This window comes from Pantherophis guttatus, chromosome 1 (genome assembly GCF_059756535.1).
Source record: "Pantherophis guttatus breed Tessera chromosome 1, ASM5975653v1, whole genome shotgun sequence".
NCBI lineage: Eukaryota > Metazoa > Chordata > Lepidosauria > Squamata > Colubridae > Pantherophis > Pantherophis guttatus.
In genome coordinates this window covers 294502018-294515062 of record NC_142063.1, presented here as the reverse complement: position 1 = coordinate 294515062, position 13045 = coordinate 294502018, and the positions used below count along the sequence as shown (strand labels likewise).

Here is a 13045-nt window from a genome sequence, read left to right as displayed (position 1 = left end):
CCCATTTGAGTACCGCAGCCTGATAATTCAATTCCCAATTCGGTAGACCAAAGCCGCCTCTATTTCTTGAATCTTGCAGCATTTTTAACTTTATTACTGCTTTTTTTCCTTTCCAGATATATCTTAATATTACTTTATTGAGTTCCTCAAAGTATTTTTCCCCCAATTTTATCGGAATTGTTTGAAACAGGTATTGCAGTCTCGGCAATATATTCATTTTTATTGTAGCTATTCTTCCTATCAATGATAATTGCAGATTTTTCTATTTCTCCAAATCTGCTTTAATTTGTTGCATCAGTTTATAATAATTATCTTCCTTAATAGTTACACATCTTGCTGTCAAATGAATCCCTATGTATTTTATTTCTTAGTAATCTGTAAATCCATTCATTAACTCTTTTTTCTGCAAGTCTGTAAGATTTTTAACTAATATCTTAGTTTTCTTTTTATTTATTTTCAATCCTACCACTTCGCCATATTCTTCTATTTTTATTAATTTAGGCCCTGATTCTTGTGGATCTTCCAGAATGAAGACTAAATTGTCTGCAAATGCCTGTAGTCTGTATTTTTCCTTTTTTATTTCCATACCTTTTATCTCTATGTCCTGTCTCATATTTCTGATTAATATTTCCAGTGTCAATATGAATAATAGTGGAGACAAGGGGCATCCTTGTCTTGTACCTTTTTTAATGTTAATCTTCTCTGTCATATCTCCATTTACCATCACCTTTGCTGTTTGCTTATAATATATCGCCTTCATCATGTTAATAAATCTCTCCCTAAAATCCGTATCTTTTAATTGTGCTAGCATAAATTGCCAGTACACATTATCAAATGCTTTCTGTACTTCTAGAAAAATCATTGCCATTTGCTTCCCTGGATGTGCTTCGTAGTACTCCAGTGTATTTAAAATTATTCTCTTATTATCTTTAATTTGTCTCTTAGATAAAAATCCATTCTGTCTGAATGTATAAATTGATTTAAGAACCTTTTCAGTCTTTCTGCTATTATTCCCAGTATGATTTGATTGCTTATTTGTATCCTATGACTATCATTAATTGTTGTGCCTTATGATTCTTGACGAATGTATGTTTTCTTTTCTTTTTATGTACACTGAGAGCATTTGCAGCAAAGACAAATTCCTTGTGTGTCCAATCACACTTGGCCAATAAAGAATTCTATCTTCTATTCTATTATTGAGTCCCTCGGGAGTAGGGTGGTATATAAATTTAATAAATAATTTAATTAATAAATAAATATATTTTATAGTCAGCATTCAATAAAGATATTGGTCTGTAATTTTTTATCTGTTGTAAATCTGAATCTTCTTTCAGTATGAGAGTGATATATGCTTCCGTCTATGAATTTGGTACTTTCACTTCTAGCAATACTTTATTTAACACTTCTAGCATTGGTATATTTAGAATATTTTGTAGGTCTTTATAGAGTTCTGCTGATAGACCATCTGGACCCGGTGTTTTACCATTCTTTTGTCTTTTAATTGCTTCTGTTAATTCCATCATTGTTACACATTCATCTAACATACTGTAGCTTTCACTGTTTCAGGTATTTTAGGTAATTCTGCTTTTTCTAAGTATTGTTTTATTTTATCTTCTGAAACCGTCTCTTGATCATATAATTTTTTGTAGTAATTTTGGATCACTTTCTTTTTGTCATCATTTTGATGGAGAAGGTTTCCTTCCTCATCCATTAATTGATGTATCAATTTTTCTCCTTTTCAATTTGTATGCCAGCCATCTTCCTGGTTTATTTGCATTTTCAAAGAAATTTTGTTTAGTGTTTTTGATTTTTTGTGCTAATTCTTCTTTATCTATTAAATTCTTATATTAACCTCTTATATTTTTCTAATATCTTTTGGCTTTGTTTCTTCTTATTATTTTTCTTTCCCATATAAGTTATAGCTAAACCTCTAATTTATTTATTTATTTATTTATTTATTTATTTATTTATTTATTTATTTATTTATTTATTTATTATATTTCTATACCGCCTTTCTCCCGTAGGACTCAAGGCGGTGTACAGTCAAGAAAAATATAGACACACAAATATCATAAAATTGCTAATTAAAATTATTACTTAGTTTGGTCAATTAAATAAAACCCAGAATTAGATCACATTTAAAAAATCATTCACATGTTCATATGTTTAGCTCCGCCTGTTGGAACATCAGGGTCTTGAGGGCACGGCGGAAAGCACGGAGATCAGGGATATTCCGTAGCTCCGGGGGCAGTTCATTCCAAAGGGTTGGAGCCCTCACAGAGAAGGCCCTTTATATTTATAAAAGAATAAAGCACTGATTTCAAAAATAATTCAACTGAATAAATACAACAGGAAAAGATTATTTTACATTTAAAAATTTATACAATTGACCCAGGTGAATTTCATGGGGTACAGAATGGCAGACTATAGAAGCAGGCACTAAAGAAAAAAGGCATTTTTTAGGTTTCTCAGTTGTAAATTCCTGCAAACATGGAACAAATCTTAAGGATCATTTATCCTAATGTAAGCCATAGGGATTCAGAATATTAGTGATAAAGAAACATGGCACTGTTGTCCTCTGCAATACTCTTTCAAAAGACCTTAAACCAGAACTCTCTTATACTTATCCTCAAAAGGTATAATTTTATTTTATTCCTGCATGGTAGCATTCCTTACATTTTTTTTCTTTTTATGAACATGTAATTCCTTAATTTGGGGTAGAGTCAGGGCAACTAAATGAAGCTGAGTGTTTGCTGGCTGGATGCCCTTCCTGATTCGTATGTGGAGTTCACCGCAGTTATTTTCTTTTTGTACCGTGAGAGAGAAACATCTACTGCTACCTAGGATTGAACTCTCAACCTTCCAAATGGGAGGTGAGCATCTTCATCACTAGGACATCATGCTGCTCACTAGTATTCCTTACGTATTTATCATCAATATATTAAATTACAAAAGGGATCACACATCTTCATCTTACGTTCTGCTCAATGTTAAATCATTTAGTAATAATTCCATTCTCCCATGTGCTTTACTTTTTGCATTCAGCAACCAACCTTCAGCTCCTTATCAGTGCAAAACATATCATAATTCAAGTTCATTTATTTTATTATATATTTTTTCTAAACCACAAACATACAATAATGTACATTTGTACCTTTTTGATGTTTTGCTGAACAATAGAAATTTGGTCTGCATGCCCTGCATAAAACTGCATTGTAGTCCCAAGTTGCTCTGTGTGTTTGTATCTATGTATGAGTGTGTCTGTGTTTGTGTGAAGAGACATATGCTTAAACTATAGGTTCAAAATGAATAGTCTCTCTTTTAGCAGATACTCACCAATCTTTCTTATTCATTCTTGGGTCTCCAAATGGTCCTATCATTTTTTTTCTGCACATTCTTGTCTCATTCTGGCCCAATCATTCATGTTATCTAGCAGAAGTTTTTTTGTGAAATCCTTGGAGAGTCCCACCCTCCTTTCTGGATCATAGTCATTAGAATGTTGCAATATTTCTTCTGTCTCTGGTTGTTCCACAATTAAATGGAGAATAACATGAATCTATGGAACCTTTTTTCATATACATCCATAAAAGCCTTGGGGTTGTCAATTGATACTTTCTGACATACATTTTAGCCCCTTCATTTTTAACTTCTATGCATGTACTTATCAATTCTACTCTACATGGTAAGAGTCTACTATATCTTTTCACTTTTTCTTAGTTTAATAAGAACACAATATGCCATTAAAAAAAATAACAGCCTTTATTTTTGCTTTATATTAATTACTACTATTCCATATCTGTCAGTCTTTCATGGTAGTTCAGACAAACATAAACCATGAATTCTAATACTACCTTAATTGTAAGATTACAGTAATGGAATCTTGCAAGTCTGAAAGCAGTAGAGAGGGTTCGTTCTGAGATGCTTTCCTCATCCCTTTTCCTTCTCTGAGCTGAGATACCTTTCACAGATATATTTTTCCTGTCCCACAGTGTCATTCTCACATGCCATTGCCAGGGCCGGATTTAGATGAAAAGAGGCCCTAGGCTATTCCACTTATGAGGCCCTTTCACCTATAGTGAAAGTGTAATTTTAATTTTGCTAACAATTTGAATGTAGGCCCCTCTTGATCTTGAGGCCCTAGGCTGAAGCCTAGTTAGCCTATAGGAAAATCCGGCCCTGGCCATTGCAATATCACAATCAGTCACATATTTTGATCATCATCTGTAGACAATCACCTTTACTGCACATCATGGTTTTGCTGAATCAGTATTTTTGCCCCCAGGCAATTATAAAAATTAAAGCACACTGAATGAGAGTACATTCAATATGATTTTTTTTTTTTATAATTTTCTGTAGTTTTTAACATAAGAACATAAGCAGCGAAGCCTTTTCTGGCAGTCTGTTCTTAACAATGGCCAAATAATTGCATAAGAAAGCCACTAGTCTTCCAATAGATGGCCTTCAAAGGTACTCACACTTCAATGAAGGCTCATAGCCATTGATCTTAATATCTTTTTTCCCCCTTCTTTGTATGTTGCAATAAAAGGTAATGTTAAAATTAGGTTGCCACACTACAATATTCCTTTTACCTTCTTTATGTACTTTCTGTTAGGAAATGACTATTACCTAACTTGTTGGGTTGGCAATATATATATATATATATATATATATATATATATATATATATATATATATATATATATATATAATATAAATATATAATATATTTATATTATAATCCCTCAATATAGCTTTAAGACTGCTGTATTGTATCATACTGTGTCCTGATTGGTTAGCTCTGTAGCCAATGTCCTTAAGAGGGAGCTAGAAACATGGTTTGTTCTCTTTGCTGTTCATGCTCTTTAATATCTCTGTATGCTACTGTTTGCAAATCCAGGAGAACTGTTTATTGTGAATGACTACGATGACTGGTAAGAAGACTTTGTTATTGGATTATCCCTGGACTGTCATTTTTACTATCTACTGCTTTATATGTATGACCTGGACTGTTTTTTTTTTTAAACTTTTATTTCATAGTCAACCTACATCTTGAACAAAAAATCAATCATATATATATATATATGGGTAAAAACATTTAACAAACCTTAATGAAAAACCCCACAAACTAACTATCTATAGATTTATCTATCACTTGTACTTTAACTCTTCTTGTTCAAAACAAAATATAACTTTTCTTGCTTAAAGGTAGTTAATCCCAATTAGTTCAACAATAAACAAACAATTTAAAGCCCTTGAAAATATATTGAAAAATCTATAGCCTTGAATTTAACATCCAAAAGGAAATTTCTCATTTAATCCATTACTTAAAATAATTTTTAGATATAATCCATCCATTCATAACCAAAGAGATCATATCCTTGTTCACATTTATATAACAGTTGAAACCTCCAGTCATTTAACATCCAAGAGAAAATTTCTTTTTTTAAAAATCCGTTTTTATAACAGTTGAAACACCCAGTCATAAGTAAAGAAAAAAAAATTTCAAAACCAAACAAATCATATCTTTAGTAAAAATCTTGAATACCAATACAATCATTCACCATGTTATCCTGCCTAACAAAGAAGAATAAAATTCTTCCACTTCCATTTCCCCCTGGTTTTTTTCCGAGCCTTCTTCTTCCGCTTTATTCCACCATCTTTTATTTTTACAAGCTTTTGTGTATTCAACTGTAATTTTATCTTCCAGTCCTGTGCAGCTCGCAATGTAATTCCTTTTAAGCAACACACCTCTTTAAATAGGATTAAAAATCCATTTTTGTAAAGAAATTGTAATGTTCCATTTCTAATCCTTCTTGATATCTTGAAAATCCAAGCTTCTCCCAGCACTTTTCCTCTCATCTGGTCAAAACCTCTGGATAGATCTCTCTCCATATCTCCGGATTAACCTCCTTCAAGCCCATCAGTTTATTCATAGTTTGAAAAACATCCTTTCCATGTTCCTCAGGCGCTTTTTGTTCTTCCTCCTCTTTCAACATTGCAACTTTATTAGCAATTTGAGTAATAAACTTCTCAAAGATCTCATCCAGTCTTTCCATAAATGATTTTTGCCATGCATCCACAAAGTCCACTGTCAGTATTTGTACACTTGCTGAATTATGTGCTGAGAAACCTCTATTCTCTTCAAAAATCTTTACTTCTGCCATCTTTTCTTATGCTGCAAACTTCATTCAGCAAAGCTTCAAAGTACTGACAGCTATAACGACCTTAACAAGCGCAAACAAGCTTTAACAATCACTTTCCTCTTAAGCTTCCGTCCTCAATCAGCGCCATTTTGGATCTCTTTAAAGCTTTCACTCGAATCTGAAAGGACTCATTATTCATCAGAGTTAAAGAAAGAAAAATACTTGTGAGAAGCTGTCCTGTTTTGTTCTGCCTGCGTGAAAATCAATCCTTGAAATCACTTGTTTCACAGGGATGGTCGCGACGCCTTAATCCATCAAAGACAGAATCCCGAGTCTGGAGCTGCTTTCCAGGCGTTTGGGAAGCCCTCACCCTCTGCGCCTCCAGGGTTAATCCTGGAGATTTTGGGGGGCTCTACCCTATACACCTGAGCACTCCCCCCCCCACTTTGCCCAAGGGGGAAGTTCCAGCCGCCAAAACAGCTGATTTATGCTGTTTTGGTGGTTTTACAGATCCCGGGAGTAGCAGCTCACAAAGGAGCTGCAGTGGCGCCGGCGGTGCCAGCGGAAGTCTCGACCTGGACTGTTTATTGGACTGTGCCTTACTATTTCCTGAAAGTAAACACAACTCAGTGTATCTGTGTGTTGGCTGTGTTTATTCGTAACCACTCTCAATCGCTTTCATGTGCACACCCTTGCTACTCAAGGGTTACTCTGCAAATTCCTTAACACTTTCTATGAATGTATAAGATTTCATATTATAGAGATACAGTTGTACTCATCCTTCTTACTGAACCAACAGCTGTGCTCGTGTTTTACAGTTGTCTCTTGGTTTCATAATCTTGGTCATGAGGCCTATTACAACTTAGAATGAAACAGTACTTTGGGTAGTTAGATTTGAAAGTAACTACTGTACCCTTTTTATCATTGCTTGGAACTTTGTCTCATTAGAATTTATAAACAGGATCTTCAGAGCAACATTGTCACACTGAATATCAATTTAGCGTACATTTCTCTGAGAGGTTTTAACTGCAGTGCATTGTGCGGTTGGTGTGGTATGTCATGTTTATAGACCTAACAAGCTAGCAGTGAGTGGTAATTCTTCTGATGCCAAGGAGAGGATCTGGGAAAGAGCATGCAGTAGATAGAAATATAGATGTTAGGATTACAGTTATAATTAGTAACTGTGCTATATAGAGTTTGTCCATTCCAATATCAAATTTGAGAAAAAGCATGAAGAATTACTAATAAGAGAGAGAAAATATAATTTTCTGTCAGATTTTTCTTTTTTATCAGTCAAGACTATACAATATTTGATACAGGTTAATATTAGGATTACCAGATTTTTACAGCTGGTTTATAAATTCAGCGGAAATTGTATTGAAGGTAATTGACTATTTTCCCTCATAGAAGAATATCAGCTTTAAGAAAGAAAATGATATAAAGTTTAAAATAAAGATTTTAATATCCCTTTCTGTAATATCAAGACCATATTCTTTTTTTGTTCTATTTTTATAGGGGCAATTTTAAAACAGGCAAATTCTGAAATCCTATGCTTTGCCAAGAGCAGCAGCTTATTAGACTTCTTCTCTTTTGTTTCTGTTGCCACAGGCAGACAGAATAGTGGTGAAATGTAAAATTTGTTACTACCGGTTCTGTGGGCGTGGCTTGGTGGTGGGCGTAATATGATTGGGTGAGCGTGGCCAACTTTTTTTTTTTTTTACTTTTAAAACCATTTTTCTACAACCTCTTCGGCCAAAGAGGTTGTAGAAAAAATGCTTTTAAAAGCCTCTGACAATCCCAGCTGAGCCGCAAGATCATCAGTCTCAGCTCTCTCGCCGTCACCCAAAGTCGGAAATAAGCCATGCTGTGATCAATGCTTTTTTGAAGCAGGAAACGGTTTATTCAGCATCCAAAGGTGGTGCAAAACCTTGCTGAGTTCAAGTGAAGATAATACAAAGTCGGCGTTGGGCGGCGCCGCCACTCAATGCAACTTAAATAAGCGCGCCCACCACCGCCCTTCCGGGCCCCTCCTTGCCGGCACGCCCCACTCAAGTGCGGTAACGCGCAGCAGCTGTTCAACGCCCTACCGCGGCCGCAGGGTGACCATCCGCCTACCTTCCCTAACACCCCCTCCACCAATCCGTGCTTAGAACAAATCAACCCAAATTAACCCAGCTTCCACCCCCATTGCCTCGTCGTGTTGCTTCCGCATCTGCAGGAGGATTCGTCGGCAACGTGTCGAGTTTGGGATCTCGACAATCAGAGGCTTTTTTTTACTTTTAAAAGCATTTTTTCGGCTGAAGTGGTTGCAGAAAAAATGCTTTTAAAAATAATTTTAAAAAAGCCTCTGATGATTGCGCGGCTCAGTTGGGCATGGGGGGGTTGCAGGGAAGTTTGCTACCACCCGCTGCCATTGCTACCGGATCGAGCGATCCGGTCTGAACCGGGAGCATTTCACCCCTGGACAGAATCCTTCTCCATGACAGCTGCTTGGCAGTGTTCTTTTTTCTTTCCTGCAGAACTGTCCAAAGAAGATGCTTCATCTCAATATTACTGAGGTGGAACTGCTAACATTTTAAAAACAAAAAAGCTGCTATAATGCTATTTCCAGTTTTTGGAAATGTAAAGGGAATTGCAAATTTGACTCCAAGAGAAATTAGTTACTTTACTATCTTTGTTCTAATCATGAGAAGAAATTTTTTATTATGTTTGAATTATTAGTTTTTAAGGATTGCTTTTGTTTGTTTTTCTTTCTTTTCAAGGAAAAGAAAAAGGGGCCATCTCTGATTCAAATAAACAACTAATCGCATATGAGAGGTAGGAATAATTTAAAACATATTTTTATTTTAACAATATAATAGAAATATATATTTATTTTAATGGCTTATTGTGTTTTATATATGTGGCAAGAGTATTTTAATTGCAAAAACAATATACTTTCGCTCTTAAAAGTGATGTGATTTCTAGACCACATGAAACCTGGAAAAGTATCTCCTTCAAATTTTTCTTCTTTGCTCATAGTTTATTTCTTTTCCTGCTCTCCAATCACTTTTGCCATAATCTCCAAGAAAAATAGCTAATCCATCTGAGATAAACTAACTTCAATGAAATTCTTCTGATAAGATATCTCTTTCATTGTCCTGAAAACACCTGCAGCACTTACACTTCTTCCAAGTGTAAGAAACAGTACAAAAACGGGAGAGATGACAATTTCTCTCTGAACCTCCTTAACTTAGGATACATATCTGATTCTGAATTACTCTTTTTCCCTGCTGTCACCTGATGGCCCATTGCAGGTTATTCAAGAAATCACTCAATCTTCCAAAGAGTCATTTTTGAGTTTGGGAATGAAGGAAAATGAGAACTTCTCATGAAGTGTCTTATATTTATTTTAATATTCAGATTTTGAATCCTCAGACAGTCACAGGTTTTTTGGATGCCCTTTGACAATAAAAATGCAATATTTTATTTTCTAGCTCTCTACAGTTCTCTACAGATGTATCACTGATTCCTAACAGAAAAACATTTTCCATACAATTACAAGGGATTGTAGATGGATTAGAAAACATCATTGGTAAGTAATGTATGGACAAGGTGGATACTATTGGTGCCCACTGGAAAGAATATTGATGTAATATAGATTATTTACTATCCATCCAACAAAGCAAAATAAAGATCTAACTGCCAGATCTAATCTCGCTAAAAAAATGCAGCTGGTTTGAAGCAATTTAGAACATTAAAAATGTGTGTGAGACCAATTTGCTGAATATTAGTATTGGTCTCACATTAGATTCACATCACTTTATGATATTTCCTCCACTCAGATTTAATCTCAAGATTTTCCAGCTATTTGTTGAAGTAGCTTCCTTGACTAGGTTGTGCAACAGGTCAGAAGCTTCCAAAAATCCTAAGTACTTGTCTCCTCCTCCTCCTCCTCCTTTCTTCTCACTGTGCTTCTGTACTGGAGACAAATTCCTTCTGTGTCTAATCACACTTGGCCAAATAAAGAATTAAATTCAGTTAAATTCAATTCAATTAACATGTTGCAAATAGTGGCTATTTGATACTGCAGCAGCTGCTATTCCAAAGACCAGTTGTAAGTAACACTCATTTAGTATCATTGCAAGATTGAACAGTTGCTGAACAAGCATCATATACTGGGACTAATACTCTGCAAAACTAGTATCAGACTTCTCTTACTTTAAAATATTCTGTAAAATATTCTTCAAACATTAGTGCAACTCCCACATTTATGTATTTCTTACTGGGTTAATAGTATTTATTTTCATTTGAGCCATAATATTCACTCTGTTAGCAAAGATAAACTTAAATATGGATTCTATCTTAGAATAAGCAAAAGCAGAATTAAAAATAAGTTTAAACTTAGCAATTATGGAACATGACTATATGCATATCATTGTGTTCAGTTGAGTTTTATTTTAAGTAAATGTGCAGAGGATTGCTTTCTTAATTTAAAACATATGACAGTGCATTTGACTATGCATGGGACAGTGCTTCTCTTTGGTAATGTAGTTCATAGTCTTTAATGGAAAATTTCAAAAATCTGTCTAAAACATGGGTGTCAAACTCTGCGTCACTTTGATGTCACATGGCATATTGTGACTTTTTTGCTTTTGTGGAGGCTCACAGAATAATACTCTGCTTCTTTACTTGGAGACCGAGTTAATTTTTCTTGGCGACGTCTTCCTTGTCTGGGTCCTCCCCAGTTCAACGAAGGCGTAGCGACGATGAGGCTCACCACCTACAAAAACAGGACCCCCTCCCAAACTATGGATCAGACGGTCACCAGGGTGGGGTTGGATGATCTTCACTGCACCCTGAGAAGGAGCATATCAGGTAGGACCAACACTCCTTCTCCATTGTCGGGGAAAATCATCCAGGAATGGAACTTACCAAGCTGGTCAGTCATACAGGGGAGGAAACAGTCTGGTCCCAAGTCCCCCGCTCAGCGCGAGCCCTCCAAAAATCTCACCTTTCCGAGGCTGGCTCCTCCTGAAGGAGGAGACCCAATGGGTCGAAGACCATGTGTCCCATGGACCCTGCACAGCTGCATGACTGTTGGAATCATTGCGATGCCCAAGGTAGCAGAAACATCTGAACTCTGCATGAAAGGGCATGTTCGCTGACCCCCATCTCCCGAAGTCAAAGGAACAACTATGGTGTCGCCAGAGAACATCTGGAATCAAGAAAGAAACCTTCACCCCGCGAAGGGCGGAAGACCCCACCAGGCCACAAGGCGAAATGGGTGAGCTTGGCCTGCATATGACGCATCCAGCCTGTGGGCTGCCTGGTCTAAATGTTTTATTTAAAAATATCTTTTCCAAAAACATCCTGGTCAGTATTAAAAAATACTTTTATTTTTTAGTGTTCCAGATATTCAAAGCCTACATAAAGTATAATCACTTACAGGAATTTGCCAAGTTCAGCTCCAAATTAATCATTAAACAAAATAAGCATATGCCTAGGACACTAAGAAAAAGAGCACTACAGGTATATTCCAGTGAGTTACTAAATCTAGACCTTCAAATATATGAGAATTATTGGGGAAAAAATAAATTGATATTTCTGTTATATTTACATTTTCAGTTAAAATAGTTAAAAGTCCTGAGAATATTTACCCATCCTGGGTGCTCAGCCAGCAATTTTTAAAAAATTGTTTCATAATGAATTCTGATTTTGAAAATATTTTTAAATTACCATATTTTCCATTAGATCAAGTTACACCATTTTCTCAGGATTCTCGGCTTTCAATCTTCATTGATCAGTCTTTACATAAAATAATGCAGCAATGTGAAGATTACATAGATTTTGAACCAGGACATTATCAATCAACATGGCCAAACTGTGATCTCATTCTTGGGACAGATCCAGATTACCAAAACAAAGTATGTTTCAGAAGCTGTACTATATGAGGGTAACAGTATGATGCCAAATATATTTCTGAATATTTTTTCTTAGTATTATATTTATTCAAACCATGGACAATGGGCTACATGTAATCTTTCAAATCCTTTTGTTATGGCCTCCTAAAACTGAAGTTACCAAAATTTGGCTGAACAAAATTTCTAACTTTTGGCAGAAAATTCTTACATCTCAGTGTAAGAAATTGATAAGTAGTCATTTCTAAAATAATTAACAAATACAGCCTGCCCTTCTTTACAAAAGTCTTAAGCTTCATTCTCTTTATATCGAAAGGGCACAAGAAATATTATTTCCCCTATTTCCCCTATATATACTGTAGATGTTATCAGTAGATTAACACCAGGCATTTTGTATTAATACTTCAATCTCCTTATAAATCTTAATTATCAGAACACTAAAAGATCTTTTTTGTAATCTACTGCTTCCATTAAATTATTTTCCAAACTCCAATTCCTTCAAATTCACATCCCAAAAAAATTATTCCAGAAATCCTGTGTTTTACCACTTGTGTGATATGTAATATTAGTACATTTCCTACTGTGTCCCTTAGTTTCAAAAATAAGAAAAAAAGGAAATGAAATGAAAGAAAAGAAAATCTGAGAACATGTGGCCCATGTTTACTAAGTGGCTCTTCTTAGCCAAGCCTTTTCAGTATGCCCTACATTTAGAATTTAACTTTTATGAGATTACAAGAAAGTTTTTTTTTTAAAACCATTTTAGTGTTATTACAAAAAGAAATGCAGGTTTATTTTCCACTGTTCTAGGTTTTAAAATGTTATCATATTACATGATGTTTCTGTTTTGAATTGAAGCCAATGTAACCCCTTGACTTTTAGGCTTTGTTTATTTAGTGCTTGTTTTTAATGTTCTTGTTTAAACATACAAATGGTATTGATTAGGGGGACTAATTAATAGTATTTCAGCAGGAGTATACAGGAATTTAATTCTTTTCTTTGCTG

At 35.0% G+C, this 13045-nt stretch overlaps 1 protein-coding gene across 10 annotated transcripts in view; it reads left to right on the top strand.

Moving 5' to 3' along the window:
* The window catches only part of DNAH14 (dynein axonemal heavy chain 14), a 225867-nt gene that overhangs the window by 47439 nt on the left and 165383 nt on the right, over nt 1-13045 (top strand). For all 10 annotated transcript variants that reach the window (XR_015731515.1, XR_015731514.1, XR_015731511.1 and 7 more), the window contains exons 11-13: nt 8906-8960; nt 9620-9717; nt 11877-12049. Coding sequence is in view for 4 of the 10 variants with exons in the window: in XM_087883153.1 (XP_087739279.1) it covers nt 8906-8960; nt 9620-9717; nt 11877-12049 (326 nt within the window). In the remaining 6 variants the exon portion in view is untranslated. The remainder of the gene's footprint in view (nt 1-8905; nt 8961-9619; nt 9718-11876; nt 12050-13045) is intronic.